Here is a 16,887-nt window from a genome sequence, read left to right as displayed (position 1 = left end):
TAATAGTGGAAACAGAATTCAAGCGTAACAAAATAGTTTTATTACAACATTGCTTAACAGTTAAAACGGTAAAACAATCATGAAATGTAAAAAGATTACAACGTCACCAGAAGAATTTTTTTTTCTAACACTTAACTATTTAAGATATGTATGTGTGAGAATGTTATATTGGTTTTCCAACCTGTTAAATGCAGCTGAAATATTTATTTCTAATTCGCTAAAACCTTTTCTTGGCTATTGCGGTATGGCTGCACACAGTATTCCTAGGGTGTAGCCTACCTTATGTACAGCTGACTAAACACCTTTGCCTTGCATGTGTGGAAATATCAACATAAACAGATACTGCACAGACCAGCATTATATACTGTTAACAACTTTTAGATTAATTGATTAATCTAGTTCAATCCAAGGACTGTGGGTTGAGGTGAGGCCAGGTGTAGGAGGGGCCTGCTTGGAGAAGAGAGAGTGTAGGGTGTGACGTGGTGGGGGCCGGGGAGTGGGTCAGTCGGTGCTTCTTTAGCTGGCCTAGCTCCCTGAAACAGCAGCCGCACTGGGCACAGCGGTATGGCCTTTCCCCGGTGTGGATGCGCTGGTGCTTGTGCAGACTGTCCAGGTGGCGGAAGCGCTTCTCACAGTACCTGCAAGGATACGGCCGCTCACCCGTGTGAATCCTCTGGTGAGTCTTCAGGCAGTAGAACCGACGGAAGCCACGGCCACACACGTTGCAGCGATGAACCTTATCAGGGCTCTCTATCTCCGCCTGCACAGGGGCCAGGTAAGCGGGCTCCACCACTGGCATTGGGACAAAGCTCATATCATTGCTCTCACCGTTGTTGTCACCAATGGGGGCTGTAATCTGTGGCAACTGCTCTGTTGATTCAGGAAGTGGAGGGGGCTCTAGCGCAGATGTGTCAGCGTCGTCTTCAATTTTAACCGTTCCCTCTTTGACTTCCTCATCATCCAGCACCTCGATAAGGCCAAGCTCATTTACATTTCCTGCTGGGGGATCCATCTCAAATTCAAAGTTGGCAATATCCTCAGGGACCTCTTCTGCTGCTTTGGTTTCCCCCTCCTGCTGCCCAAGTGGTTTTCTTCCATAGTCCTCCCCTTCAGTAACTTTGTACTCTGAGAAAGATCAGGAAATCAAATCAATAACCAAAAGATGGAGATCTTTAAACTCAGACAGAATAAAGATCGACCTATGGCATTGACATCTATGTTTTCGCATGGCAAATTCAAATAATTGGGACATTTTTCACTAGTGCAATGACTGAATCAGTGGGTAGGGCCTACCTTTCTCAGCGATTCCATCGTCTGTGATGTAGAATTGACCTCCAGTTTCTTCACCTGCTTTATTTTGGGATGCATTCCCAAACTCAAATGGTTGAGTTTTCGATGTTCGTGAGAAGTTGGAGGTAGAAACTATTGAGGATGTCCGCATTCGTCTGAAGCTTGAGCCGCTCCTCGGCCATTCATGCATCACAGTCGGCAAGCACAAACCTACACTGGGCAGTGACTTGGGAAATTGAGATCGTGTAGCTGAGGCTCGAAACGACTTCTGAGCTCGTGTAGAGCCTCGGTTAAGCAGTGTGCGTGGACTACCCGTGGCAGTAGGGGGCACGAAGATGGACTCCTCGGGGCCCGCGCCTACTGATCGGGGCTGATTGAGTTGTAAACATTGTTTGATGTTTTTCTCGGCCGCCGTCATGTAGTAACGCACAGCCTTCAATTCGCTCTCTGATATTTCTAGTCGCTCTTTCAAACTTTGATTCTCACGATGAGACTGGGCAGCGGCAGTTGTAGCCGCGGCCAGTTTGATGCCAACGACTCTGGCCGTTTCCTTCAAAACGGTTTCAACTGCACACCTCACTGCCTGATCGATAGTCGAAGCAAGTTCATATTTAAGGAAAGAGGCACTTGCATCCATCGTTAAACTCATTGTTCAACTAAGATTTTCAATTGCGGTGTGACCAGAGAGAGCGATTCGAGATCTCCTAGCTATGCAGTTGGCCCAGTGGACGTTCTTAGTTCTTTAGCTTTAGATAAACTGAGCAGCTGAATCACAAGTAACATACGAATGTACATACATAATATTATATTCCTTCTAGGAATGTAATATCTGGTTCTTTCTTAGCTAACGTTAACTATATCGAACGGTTGATTTGTTTTCGATTGCTCACCTTCCTCACGACGACACGTCGCCTACTAATGACGTCAAAATGAAAGCGTAGCATTGTGGGTTTTGTAGTTCAGACTCCATAAAAAGGAATTCCCAAAGCCTGCCATGATAATAAGTAGCTCAAGAAGGATAGATAGATAGATAGATAGATAGATAGATAGATAGATAGATAGATAGATAGATAGATAGATAGATAGATAGATAGAGGGGGGAGGAGATGTATACATCTGTATGTACAGTGACTGTGCAGTATAGAATATAATAGGAAAGATATACCTACATACAATCAGTCAGTATAATATAGCTATACAATATGATAATATATATATATAGCTAGGGTACATACATACATACATACATACATACATACATACATACATACATACATACATACATACATACATACATACATTCAGTCTAAATATAAATATTACTATTACTTACTATACAGGTAGGTAAGTCAAGGAAAAAAATACATATATATACATACATCCTGGCTGTCTAGATATATCTAGTAATACAATGTATACATAAATATGACACACGCCCTGTTATATAGTCTGATGGCTGCTGGCACAAAGGAGCGTCTGAAATTCTCCGTATTGCACCTGGGATGAGCCTCTGGCTGAAAGTACTCCCCATCTGCCACAGCTCGCCATAGAGGGGATGGGAAGGGTTGTTCAGGATATACTTCAGTTTATCCCTCATCCTCCTCTCTGCCACAGACTCCAGTTGTTGCTGCGCAGTTGATCCTGTGAACAATTCAGGCTTATACAAAAAATGATAATAAGAAGAAAGGCAATTTATCTGTTGATGGACATTTCTCTTGTGTTAAGACTGTAGATGTCTGGTAACACAACTGCCAGCTACATCACTGGGCCTCCAAGTCTAGCCCACACATCATATAGGACCACAACCATAATCTATCTAGCTTCTGTTAGGTTAGAAGCAACCATTGCCTCCCTCCTTGTCCTTCCTCACTAAACATTAGGTTGGATGGCTCTGATACCCAGACAGTTAAATAAATATCAAGACCAGGATACCAAAGGATGACATAAACTGTATGAGGTTGACATCTACAGGCTAAGGATGAGAATTTCTAGGAAGTGGTTTGCAGATGTGAGCATACACACAGAGAAGCTTGGCATAAACAAACATAGTCAATGAGAATTATTCATGTGCATTGCTTATTGTTCTTAAAACTCAAATTGATGTGAGGTTTCAAGTTCTGTTGATACTGTCCTTTGTATGATTCCTAATGTTATTGATGTGTCTAAAGCCTTACAGGATCTCCAGGGACATTGCATGTGGTGACCCAAATTATCAGATCATATTGTCTGTGTCTGTCTTTTTTCTGTTTTTTTTTCTTCTTCCCTTCTTGTGGATTTCAAAATGTCAGATATTTGGGTATAGTCTATCAGAAAGCAAGACCTACTGAAGTCAACCAGTAGGCATAATTCTGGTTTTGGCCCTATGTATATATTATTCATTTCATTCAGTGTAGCAACAAGGATATATATTTACAAAAAAATCTGATTTCTGGTGTAGAGGACCCTAATAAGGGTTGAAGCATTTAAAATGTATGTGTGTAGGGTCATATACAGTACATGCATGCATTGCTGTCTGGTGGATGTATGTACCTGTATGTATGTATGTATGTATGTATGTATGTATGTATGTATGTATGTATGTATGTATGTATGTATGTATGTGTATGTATGTATGTGTGTGGGTGTGTAGGGCCATTTACATGCACCACTGTCTGATATAATGTATGTATGTATGTATGTATGTATGTATGTATGTATGTATGTATGTATGTATGTATGTATGTATGTATGTATGTATGTATGTATGTATGGCGATCCTAAATGCATGTGCATGTGTGTGTGTGTGTGTGTGCGTGTTTGTGTGTGTGTTACCATGTGTCACTCATTTTGTGTGCTGCATGACAAATAAAGACGTTGTCCTCTTCAATGTATGTATAGGGCTATTTACACGCACTGCTGTCTGGTGGATATATGTATGTATTATATATATTATCCAAAGCACTTTACAATGGCCTCTCATTCACCCATTCACAAATACATTCTCATACTAATGGCGGCAGCTGCCATGCAAGGTGCTAACTTGCTCATTGGGAACAAGGACACTTAGACATGTGGACAGGAGGAGCCGTGATTCGAACCGCCGATCCTATGATCATTGAATGACCCTCTCTACCTCCTGAGCCACAGCCACCCCACAGCCGGACTCGCTGACAGTTGCGCAAATAGAGACGTCTCGCTATAAGGGACTGTCAGAGCTCCTTTCAGAGTGAGTTTCACCAGTTACTCCACATTTCATTCGGTTACACTCACCCTTCCGGACTCACTCCTCACCACTGGGCATGCGGGTCATGGCACCATTGTAATGGTAGTACTTTCGTCTGCGTGTTCAACAGTTCGACCCATGTTAAGGGCTTGCCCAGTGCATCTCTCTTGGAAGGATTGTCAGCGCTCCTTTGAGGAGTGAGTTTCACTCGGTTATGTATGTATGTATGTATGTATGTATGTATGTATGTATGTATGTATGTATGTATGTATGTATGTATGTATGTATGTATGTATGTGTAGTGTCATATACATGCACACTGCTGTCTGGTGTATGTATGTATATCTCTGTGTGTGTGTGTGTGTGTGTGTGTGTGTGTGCGTGTGCGTGTGCGTGTGTGTGTGTAATTGTAAGGCCACATACACGCACTGCTGTCTGGTGTCTGTATGTACAGTTTGTATGTATGCGTGTGAATGTGAGGCCATACAGTACATGCACTGCTTTCTAAATGGATGGATGGGTCGTATACATGTACACTGCTGTCTGGTGTTTGTAAGTATGTGTGTGTGTGTGTGTGTGTGTGTGTGTGTGTGTGTGTGTGTGTGTGTGTGTGTGTGTGTGTGTGTGTGTGTGAGCGTGCGTGCATGTGTGTGTAGGGTCGTATGCATGCACTGTTGTCTGGTGGATGTATGGCTCCTTGTGTCCTCTTTGCTCAAGCCTTTGCTGTTGCTAGGCAACCTATCCTCACTTACTACAGTCCCTTATGGGGCCTGCAGAGGGACAGGGCAGGTGGGACATACCAACGTCTGGCTCCCGGAGGGGGGACGCATGTCCCGGTCTATGATAATGCAACCTCAGTACCTGGCCCAGTACCTTACAGCCTATGTTGAAGCCCTCTTTGTCTGTGCATCGCAGGCACATTCAGAACAAGACAGAATATTAGTCTAGGCTACTTAAATGCCTTGTAATGAACTTCAAAAAACGTCCTCCAGCGATCATTTAAAATACCGTAGCCCTAGACTAAATGAAATAAATAACATTAAAGGTATGTTGATCATTTACTTCACCACAAGGCCCCATTTTGTCACAACCAGTAGGCCCTAGGCCTAAGGTACAACTTTGCCCCAAAACTTTTTTTCACTGAATAGGCTGAAATTAAATGGAAGTTTGTTTTTTATGACACGGAATAGGCCTATCTTAGAATCTCATCCTGGGCATGTAGCTATAGGTATCCTGGGAGAAATCAATTTATTGTGTGTATGCGACAGGTCATGTCTCAATAACTGATTGTAAATACAGTATAGCCTATTTTCTGGATGGACAAGGATATTAAGTTCCAACTTGAGCTCATACTGTATGACTCATATTAAAAGTTGTGGAACTGTCAGAAAACCACTCACTATTATCTCCTCTTCCACCGCTAATTAAACCGGAAGCCTTGGGTGTGATCATCTCCAGGGATGACACTGTGCTGAGTAATTTGGTCTAGCCTATTCTGCAGTCTTAATTAAACAAGCACAATTAAGGAGCCAAGAAGGGGGTTGCCTACGACTTCAGGGGCATCAAGGTGATGAATTCAGGACCTCTAGAAGTCACTTCAAGAGATGGGCCTAGTTTGCACTCTTACTTTAGCACTGGCTATGCTCTTGATGCTTGTTTAAATTAGATGCTCTATGATTTTTGGTGACTAGTACTGTAGTTCTCTTGACTACCTTAATGCACTTGTAAGTCTGCTGACTGTAATGTAGGCCTAATGTAGGCCTTCTTTGGTGTTTTGTGAGCATGTGAAAGTAATGACCTCTAGCCTGTAGACTGCAGACCATAGTCTGAATTAAAGTTCACCAATAGACCTGTCTATTACATATTATGCATAGTCCGCAAGCTGAGATGTGTTCCAAATCTGCAGTGGATGGAGGAGAGTCTGCATCTATTCTAGTAGACATCAGAGGGGGCGTTGTAGAATGGTACAGTCTCCATGAAATGGGTGTGGTTGAATCGTGCTTATGAGATCTAACGTTTAGTAAGCGCAGACCGGGTGATTTTATCCGAATTGGTTATTGTATGTATTGGTATATTGCTGTTTAGATTATACAAAACAGAACGTGTGAACAATAGATTATTGTTGCATGTTCTTGTTTATAGGTGTACCGATGGGTGGGTTTCCTGCTCCTCCGGCAAGATAGCCCAGTAGCTTTTTGATATTAATTTTATTTTTCTCTCCAGAGCTCAACCCTCGGTGCTTTGCAATTTATTCAATAATTCATTTTTTGACGAAGAGGCGACCGTCATTACGAAGTGAGGGAGTGAGGGAGAGAGGGAGGGGGAAGAGCTCCGTGAACTAGCGAGGAAGGGAACGAGGATCACGAAAACCACATACAGAGTAATTCGGAGACATAGAAAATATTTATCAATTTCACAGGGTTCAATGCATATTCTTTGATGCGTGGACAGACTGCAATTGTGTTCCAGCAGCTTAGACAACGATGTTTTTGTGCTGAAGGTTTCGGGCGTAGAGAGGCAAATCATTCCGAAGAGGAAACGGGAACACAAGAGCAGATTTCATCTTTTCAAGAGGTCCAGTCAGACGGAGATATGGTTTCTCTGTATAATGCTATAATATTCATTTGACGTTTCGGAAACATTGGAGATTCGCCGAGCAAGAATTGAAAAGACAAGAAGCAGACTGGATAGTTTAAATATCTGCATATTTTTGTCCCTATATTGTTTTTTATAGACTAAGAGGGACCAATAAACCTCCACAGGCTTTTTGAAACGTTGTCTCCAGATTTTACTCGAGAAAAAACAACAACATCATCGGAAACATTAACAATCAGGTAGCCATCCATTATAAAATGCTGTCACAAATGTATTGGATGTAAGATGGCTGGATGATGTAGACTAGCCTACCAGTGATGGGCCTTTTCATGACTAGGCTCATCATTTCGATTAAATGGATTTCCACCCTTATTTGTGATTATTAGAAGAAGGGTATGCGAAAAGGACAGAAACGCATCAAGTAAAAACATTCTTTAGAATATAATTCTACACATAATACATCCTGTAGCATAGGCTAGCCTACATTCATGCAGCCTCTACAGCCTTTACCGTTTTGCGTTTGCATAGCCTATTAGCGACATGGAAATATTACACGGTTGCTAGGGCCAGTGTCATTTACCGCGATTGCCCAGGGTTCAGTGAAATAATGATGTGTAGCCTATAGTCAAGGCCCTCGTTGTGTCCACCATCAAACATGTATACGGTAGTTGCTTCTTTAGTTCCTACATCAGGCCATATTTTGGAGGGCTGCTATGCTTTCTGCTGCGAGAGTAGCAGGATCTGTCTGAACTGCGCCTCAAGGCCGATGGGTAGTCAACCTATAGGGTGGATTTCAGTCAGACAATACTGTCATTTGACCATAAAATCAATTAAACATTTTGTTCTAGCAATGTTTTATCTCTCAAGTAACCTTTTTGTAAGATGAAACGACGCAATTGATGTGTGTTTCCTTTTAGTATCCAGACCTTGTCAGCCATGAAATGTCAACCGAACACCCAGTAGTTTACTGTGCATGAACATAAGGGGTGGGGCCACATTGTCATTTTGCATCATTTCGCTACAAGAACCCAGTCTTTGACCCATAACCCACAATTTGTAACCTTGTTTTCACTATCTAGCAAAATCCATGCTCAAGACCAATTAAGACGATGCATTTTAGGATAGTGGATGTTTGTTACACTGTCATTCCGTCTAAAGGTTCTGGCATCTTGCTTAGTTTGGACAGGGTCTGAGGGCCTGCCCACAAGTGGATTTAAACACTTGATACATCACCTTAGCAGATCAGAAGAGACTTCTCAAAAGTCTCTTATGCTACTTTTGCTTAATGTGTTACTTTATGTTGCGAACCTGTATTAGCTTGCACTGATTTGACTACAGTTCTACTCCTTTGGCCTCAACATCAGTCTTAAGCTGCCAGCCCACCACCACCACCCTCAAGTGGGCCAAACCCTGGTGTACCTCCTAATTACTGTGCCCTGTGTTTTTGAAGTTTGATCATCTCAATGGAAGATGGTGTCCTATGCCTGCTGGCCTGGTCTCTGATGCAGCACCCCCCTCAGAGCTTTATTGGCTAAAAGAGCAGCTATGCCAGGAGACTGGGACCCACTAATTTACCCCCGTCGCCTTCCATTAGTGCCGTGTGATCCATCTGGGTGGAGGTTCCCCCGGGGAACAATGACCTAGCTAATTGCTCTCCCTAGTAGATATGGTGGTGTGTATTTGTGTATTTCTGTTTATACGCAATGGCCTTGAGTAACATTGTGAGTTTAGGGTAGGCTACTGTAACGCTTACAGCGAGACACAGGGGCTTGTATGAAACCTTAAATGGAATCTCTCAGGCTCCCTATATTTTCCCAGAGCAAATACATGGCAGCGATGCAAATGTAGTGTGCAATGAAGAGTATATAGTGGACACTGTTGTGGGGTGTATTTGAATAGGCACAGAAACCCATGCAAATACAAGAGACCATTTTGAGATACAATTTAAATGTGTAGCTGTTCTCTTATGGGGTAGTCACAGACTACATGGTTAGCCTGTCAAGGGACAGAATTTCAAGACTAATTCCCCTCACACTAATTCCCCTCACATGATGCAAAATAAGCAATTCTGTCAGCATTTTGATAGGGATGTTTTAAGAGCAAACAAGTAGCCTATAGCACTGCAAATATAATGTTTAATGATTTTGAAGATTAGATGCACACACACAACCTGCTAATTATATCATCCCTATTTGTAATAGGTTACAATTATCAGGTGTTACTCTATATGAGATGATATATCACGTCAGAGTGAAAGATGCAGTGCTTACTATTACGGTAGTCTCTTATGGTCTGTTACAATGATAGGTAAGAATAGTTAATACTTGTGTCATACTCATCAACATGCCAATGGTAAATTCGATTTATATTTACTATTATTTACTATAAGGTTGACTTTGTCAAGTAGTCAGCAGCAACAGGAGTAAAACTCTTATTAAATAACTTTGAATGACAGGTTCATTTATCATTTATAGACAGCTTGTAGAGAGCACACACACACACACACACATGGCGATGCTCAGTGTCTGTAATGAATGATAAATGCTGCTTGATGTAATCCTAATCTTGTTTCCTTGCATTAAATTGTTCATGGATAGCAGAGCCCATTAAATGGCACTCTCCCTCAGATTAAAGCAGATTACAGATTATTCTCCTCAGTTAAACCAGACAAGGCTGCACTGCCATAAACAAACACAGTTTACGCAGCTCATTGTGCACTCTGTCACCAGTAATGTGAAAGAGCGCAAGTGCTATCTCAGGAAAGCATGAGATTAAAAAGAGATTACAGGTTAATTTAGGGGTAATATGACCTATAATCGGCCTCAGTATATCTTTAACCTTGCAGTCATTTCTGACACAAGGTGACATCATGTCAAAATTATTATGATCCGATTCCACCCATTGATCATGGAGAGATCAGCAGCGGAAAATGAGACTGATGTTGTTTAGTGTTGAATACCTTCCATGGCAACCCTGAAATCCAATTATTCATTCCATCTGGTAAACATATCCTGACCAACATGAATGCTTTACATGAGATAATCGGCTTGCTCTAATGTTATAGGAGGACTGTCCCTTACTCCCTTCGCAGTAACTGCAAATAGCTAAATGAGGACCAGAAGAATCCATCACCTTGCTGTCCTGAATGTGTGTCTAATGGTACTTTCCCTTTTTTTTTTTCAACATCAGGTGACCGAGTGCCATAGGATATTGAAGAGGCCAGGGACCAATCCAAGATGAGCGAGCTGGAGCAGCTGCGCCAGGAGGCGGAGCAACTTAGGAACCAGATAAGAGTAAGTTAAGAAGGTTTTAGGACTAAACCTTGTGAGGCCTCTGATGTCATCCTAGAACGGATATAAATCGCTGGATTATCGGAGAAGATGGAAATTGTGTTGAGAATGCACTGCAAGTTCCTGTTTTGAAGTGTACTGTAGATGCCTACCCTGCTTTGTCTAACCACCCTCTTGTCTTCTAGGATGCCAGGAAAGCATGTGGAGACTCAACTTTGACACAAGTAAGTTTCACACACTGTAGGTACAAAACAAAACATTTTGGATATTGTTGAGTGGTTCCTGTGTGATCTGGCATGACAAAAGCTTGTTAGTGGCCTAGAGAATAATAATTGCATATTTCTTAGCAATCTTACGTGAGTAAAGCAATTTGAGCAATTAAACTATTTTGATATTCATATAACATCTAACCCATAGTTATTTTCACAGACACCTATATTGGTTACTTGATTCGTTTCTGTGGATGCTAAGAATGACATTCCATACTCCTGATTAATTTGTCTGTTTATTGCTGTTGTTCAAGTTCAAGTTCAAGGCTTTTATTGTCATGTGTATTATAAAATACAATGAAATGCACTGTGCCCGGCACTCTCAGATATCAAGACAAAACTTAAGACATAAGACAGTAAGACATTACAACAATATGACAGGAGACGTTTACAAAATAAGACATTAAGACACTGTAGACATTACGGATTACATACGAAATACGATGTGTGTTTGTGCGTGAATCAGATCACCGCAGGTCTGGACCCTGTGGGGAGGATTCAGATGCGGACAAGGCGCACCCTCCGTGGGCACCTGGCTAAGATCTATGCCATGCACTGGGGCACAGACTCAAGGTGGGTTTATGTCAACACATCCTCAGGGTCTCTCTCTCTCTGATAATACCTTTCTCATTTGTTATGTGATAATCTCGTATCATTAATGTTAGAGAGATGGATCGATGACCTAAAACCACTGCATCATTAGCCCCCCTGATGGTGCTTTTACCTCAAACATTAACTCCTTTGTACCACAGGCTGCTGGTCAGTGCCTCTCAAGATGGAAAACTGATCATTTGGGACAGCTACACCACTAACAAGGTAAGGGCACCAAAATCCAAAACCTTGCTCTATGGTATCACCAAGGGCACCTGTAGGCTGAGTCTCACTTAGCGGTCCCCAGGAATCTCCAGCCCGGTTGTGCTATTCTGTGCTCTCTATTGCCACATCCATAATCCTGCACCCTTATCCCCTCAGATGCATGCCATCCCACTGCGCTCCTCCTGGGTGATGACCTGTGCATATGCCCCCTCTGGGAACTATGTGGCCTGCGGAGGTCTCGATAACATCTGTTCCATCTACTGCTTGAAGACCCGCGAAGGAAACGTCAGGGTCAGCAGGGAATTACCTGGCCATACAGGTAGAGCAATGCACAGTAATCATACGTGTACAGTATATGAAAACCATTACTACTTCACTCGGGCAAAAATAGAAAGTAAACAGTCATCAAGTTCCATAGCGCTTCTGTCGGGGCAAAACCTTGTATCTCCATTTTGGTGATTTTTCTTTACATCAATTGAAAGCTGGTACTACGCTGTACAACCTCTGTACACCACCCAGCCCTCGGACCAATTAAAAGTATTATAAACAGCTCATCATATGTGATGTTATGTTCAAAAATATAGAAATCAGAATGTTCTTTTCAACATTCTGAAAACTTGCCATTTTGGAGATACAAGGTTTCCGCCCACAGCAGTGATAGTGTGTCTGTAAACCTCACACTCTAGTTTCTAATTAGACATGACTCATATTTATGGTACAGTATACGTCACATAGGTGTGCGTATTTAGTTCAACCCTGTTCCTAGCCTCATGGGGAACCTAAAGTCCCAAATCCCTAATCAAGGAAGATTTAATTCACATGGCTAATTATCCATAGGTCAACACAATTATAATGAGCTGAGACGTCAGCTAGAAAGACTATTCCCAGGCTGTGCTTCTGCTGTACTGTAGGGCTCACGTGCTGCCTAATTTACTACTAATGTGATATGAGTTAGGATGGTACTGTATGGCTTAGTCAGCATTGTTTGGTGGAGCCTCCTAACATTTTCATATTACAGGTTACCTATCCTGTTGCCGTTTCATTGATGACAATCAAATCATCACAAGTTCAGGAGACACTACCTGGTGAGTTCCGACGGAGAACACACAGTTAAACATGCATGATAACTTTTTTATAGTTAAATATTCAGGGTTTTCTGCTAATTGTTTATGAATTGGCCTTAGCAATTCATTTTCATGACATGAGACCGCATGAGACCCTGTGAACTTATTATTTGAGAATTTCAGTGTATTGCTTAGTATATTGCAGTTTTTATCATGACCAGAGGGGCCGCCAAAGTGCTGAGTTATCTCATGCAGCTTTAAAGTATAAAGTATAATTAAGTGATAAACAATAGATGTGGCTAGCTATGAAAGCGTCCTCAGCTGATACCGGTCCCTGGTCTGTCCCTCAGTGCGCTGTGGGACATCGAGACGAGCCAACAGACCACGGTGTTTTCGGGCCACAGCGGCGACGTCATGAGCCTGTCCCTGTCCCCGGACTTCCGCACGTTTGTGTCCGGAGCCTGCGATGCCTCCATCAAACTGTGGGACATCAGGGACAGCATGTGCCGACAGACATTCACGGGCCACGAGTCGGACATCAACGCTGTCTGTGTGAGTGTGTGTGTGTGTGTGTGTGTGCGTGTGTGGCGGGGGCCGCTGGTAGCCTGGCTCCTGGTTGATTTGTTTTCACAAAAAAAACGTGTCAGTTCTAATTCTGAATCTCTTAACTGTTCTCTCGCTTGTGTGCCCCCCCCCCCACCTCCTCCTCCTTCTCCCAGTTCTTCCCTAATGGCAGCGCCTTTGCCACCGGCTCAGATGACGCCACCTGCAGGCTGTTCGACCTGCGCGCCGACCAGGAGCTCAGCCTCTACTCGCATGACAACATCATCTGTGGCATCACCTCCGTGGCCTTCTCCCGCTCCGGACGGCTGCTGCTGGCCGGCTACGACGACTTCAACTGCAACATCTGGGACGCCATGAAGGGAGACCGAGCAGGTCAGTGGAGTCGGAGGCAGTAAGGGTAGCTGTTGAGGGGGTAGTTGAGGGGGTAGTTGTTGCGTAGCGCTGGGGCAGCAGCACACTCCTGGTCCATACCAGGGCCGGCTCTAGGTGATGTGGGGCCCCGAGCAGGAATTCGGTGCATGTTATTGTCTTAATGGTATCTAATGACGTTAGGAAACGGTGGCTCCAAAAATATGTCTTCAAGACACCCCAAACAGTCGGGGTCCCACGTGCAGCACGTGGTCTGTGTGTAGGGTGTGCCAGCACAGCCACAGGTCATTAAGTTTTGCAGAATATAGCCTTATACTACAATAACGCAAATGTGTAATTTTATAAGTGATGACTTGTGGAATGTGTGAAATATTCGACCATAGTGTTCGATCAATAATGTGCCATCTCAGAAAAGGTCTTATTTGGTATAAGGGATGCTGTGACAGTTGCAGGCCAGAATGTGCTGAGACCCATCCCTCTCTCCACCAGGTGTGTTAGCCGGCCATGACAATCGCGTCAGCTGTCTAGGTGTGACGGATGACGGCATGGCGGTATCCACTGGGTCCTGGGACAGCTTCCTCAAGATCTGGAACTGACAAGCTTCATGAGACACACACACACACACACACACACACACACACACCGTACAAAGTATTTCACATCTCACATTTTGGTACACATAGTTTGCACACTGTATACACACTGTACGTAAGATGTACACACACATACACACACAGCACACACACACAAATACACACATACAAATTGAAACATTGTACTGTACATAATATATATATCGCCAATTAGGTATGAGTTTACACAGATACACACACATGCCACATCACACTGTATGCAGGAAGAGTCCACTAGAAATACAAACCGATGCCCATACCCACAACTGATTAACATACACAACAGACAAGACCACCATACACATGTAATTGGAATCACAGTTCAAGTGACCAGATTTGACTCCGCACATCTGCTCAACTAAAACATGCTCAAATGGCACACATTATCTAATTTCTTTTGTTGCAAAATACACATGTGCCCACACACACATGCACGCACACGCACACACACATACACACACACACACACACACGCACGCACACACACACGCACACACACATACTTTCTGAGAAGACTCCATCCCCTAAACTAAATGAGGGAGAGGGAGTTATTGGACTATTCTGTTTTCTGTTTGTTTACTGAAGTCCCAAATCTCCTCAAACTGATTTTCTGTAACCATGCTTGTGTTCTAGTGACAAGGTGTCATATGAATGAAAGAGATAAATGAGCAGGAGAATCCAGTAAGAAAAGATATTACAGACAGGGAAGATTAGAGAACTGGCAGAATGGATAAACTTTCGAGACACAGTAAAAATGATATATTAAGATGAAACCATCAATTTTAAAAGTTTCTGGCTCAAACAAAATGCTATCATGTAGTTCCTGTTTTTATAGATATGTACACCCACATATAGAAGTAAATATATGATAGTTTTGGTTTTGATGTTTTTGTTGTATTAATTTTTTACACCTATTTTATTCATGTTTTCCCTGTGTGCCTCAGATACACTTTAAGGATAATTATTAGAGAATAATGATGAAATTAAACTAAATGAAATCAATAAAATGAGACTCATAAGGTGAGTGAGAAAAAAGAAACTGATTATCAAGAGACTACTCTGAAATAAGCAGGGGGCAATATTCATACTTTTGACTTTGTCAATATATTATGTCAACTTTATGATGGTAAACATTGTACATACTATTAATAAATACACGTAGCCTCTCTTGCCAGTTTTTGCCAGGTGTGTTTCTTATTATGGATATTATTTTTGTGTGTTTATAAGCAAGCCTCCTGAAATACAATTCATATCACTGTATATGAATGAAGAAAAGGGACTGACATTGACAGACATTTTAAGATGAGATCAATTTTTTATTTTTTCAAACTATTCAGCATTAAGACTTTAAAGACTTATGAGTTCATTCAATACAAGCTTTTCAAACTTGAACATTTACCAGTCTAACACGTAACCCTTCAGAGGGAGTTAACCCGTTAAACAGTGTAAAGATGTTTTATTTCTCAAAAACAAGATTTTGAAAACAAAAGTTAAGTAAAGAGATTATAGACCCGTCCAAAGATATCAGCTTTTCCAACTTCCTACTATGACCTGTCTGGATTCCAACCATTATCATCTGGATTATAAAATCATGAATCCATTCATACCTCAATTTACAAGAAGACTGTGAGAATCTGAATTTACAAGAAGACTGTGTGTCTCATTAATGTGTAACTCCAGTGGGTGGAGGCAAGTCACTTCCCACCCAACTGATAAAGGTATTCTAATTCATTCATTTATTGATGTACATACCAGTACTTCATCAAAGGCAGTTACTGGGATAAAGTCATAAATGCAAAACCAGAGAAGCATCAGAACAGTTTAGTGAAGTGTTACAACGTTGACTGTGGAGTATACATGTTATATTCCTGTGATTAAGACCAAAAGCGGAGATTCAGCTAAGTACAGAACATGGCTATATCTTGTCTTACACAAGACAAACAGACCAGCTTACATTCAGTCTGCCAAAGGCCACAGAAAAAAACACTCCCCACAAGTCACACTGAGACAGACAGCAGAGGATTCAACTTATTTCATATTGCTTACGAATAAGTGTCATAATATTTGATATGGCAAAGATTATCTATACGTACATGACACAGATCATTTCAATCATGCCCCGGTCATGGCATTACCAATTTTGATTGAGACTGAAACAGCACAACAGATGTTTTCTGGAGCTTGGGTTGGAGGGTATCATCAAGTACATCAACCACTCACTTGATAATTTGAAAGTTTAAACCTGACAATAAAATAGCGTCTCATCATTGACCGTCTGCATCAACATACTCCACTCTGTCTCAGTTGACAGCCCACAGCATCAGATGTGTCCGTTCCTCTCAACCTACAAGATGACAACCACCCAGGTGGGCTCCAGAGCCATCATACAGTAGACAACCACCCAGGTGGGCTCCAGAGCCATCATACAGTAGACAACCACCCAGGTGGGCTCCAGAGCCATCATACAGTAGTGTACATGTCCAGACTCCACAGCGCGATTTATGACTTGGTCTTTCACTACCAAACACTTAAACACTCACAAACTAGTCCTTCTGTCAGTATATACTCTATTAGCTTTGCTCTGTGCCATGAAATAAATTGTGCTTTAGATTAATATAGCAGTAAATTGTTATACAAATACAATACATTCATTTTAATTCTCCACTATAATATACATATTTAATAAAATAGTTCTTTCAGAATATATTAAGCTACTTTACCACTTCAGCTTCCCAATTGGCATATAATTAAAGAGAAATCTCAATGTTTCAAGAGCCTGCAATTCCTGACCTTACA

The 16,887-nt window shown here is 42.1% G+C and overlaps 2 protein-coding genes across 2 annotated transcripts; one reads left to right on the top strand and one right to left on the bottom strand.

Moving 5' to 3' along the window:
• Positions 1-161: 161 nt before the first annotated feature.
• Positions 162-2,172, bottom strand: LOC311318641 (uncharacterized protein). Its single transcript, XM_084450029.1, has 2 exons — positions 1,294-2,172; positions 162-1,125 (listed from the first exon to the last, which is right to left on the bottom strand). Exons 1-2 carry the CDS (start codon positions 1,937-1,939, stop codon positions 401-403), a joined length of 1,371 nt encoding a protein of 456 aa, XP_084306155.1. The 5' UTR covers positions 1,940-2,172; the 3' UTR covers positions 162-400.
• Positions 2,173-7,210: 5,038 nt separating this feature from the next.
• Positions 7,211-14,073, top strand: gnb2 (guanine nucleotide binding protein (G protein), beta polypeptide 2). Its single transcript, XM_084450032.1, has 10 exons — positions 7,211-7,326; positions 10,277-10,380; positions 10,563-10,601; positions 11,113-11,219; positions 11,399-11,462; positions 11,619-11,781; positions 12,481-12,547; positions 12,877-13,078; positions 13,246-13,462; positions 13,949-14,073. The coding sequence occupies exons 2-10, from the start codon at positions 10,324-10,326 to the stop codon at positions 14,053-14,055; spliced, it is 1,023 nt and encodes a 340-aa protein (XP_084306158.1). The 5' UTR covers positions 7,211-7,326; positions 10,277-10,323; the 3' UTR covers positions 14,056-14,073.
• The last annotated feature ends 2,814 nt before the right edge of the window (positions 14,074-16,887 follow it).

This window comes from Borostomias antarcticus, assembly GCF_949987555.1.
Source record: "Borostomias antarcticus genome assembly, chromosome: 15".
Lineage (NCBI taxonomy): Eukaryota > Metazoa > Chordata > Actinopteri > Stomiiformes > Stomiidae > Borostomias > Borostomias antarcticus.
Note: the sequence above shows the minus strand (reverse complement) of the source record. Positions and strands in the feature narration are given on the sequence as shown.

Coding starts and splice junctions, on each gene's coding strand:
- LOC311318641 (XM_084450029.1), bottom strand. CDS start 1,939: ATGAGTTTAACGATGGATGCAAGTGCCTCTTTCCTTAAATATGAACTT. Junction 1,126..1,293: donor CGATGGAATCGCTGAGAAAG/GTAGGCCCTACC, acceptor GATCTTTCTCAG/AGTACAAAGTTACTGAAGGG.
- gnb2 (XM_084450032.1), top strand. CDS start 10,324: ATGAGCGAGCTGGAGCAGCTGCGCCAGGAGGCGGAGCAACTTAGGAAC. Junction 10,602..11,112: donor GAGACTCAACTTTGACACAA/GTAAGTTTCACA, acceptor TGCGTGAATCAG/ATCACCGCAGGTCTGGACCC. Junction 11,463..11,618: donor ACAGCTACACCACTAACAAG/GTAAGGGCACCA, acceptor TTATCCCCTCAG/ATGCATGCCATCCCACTGCG.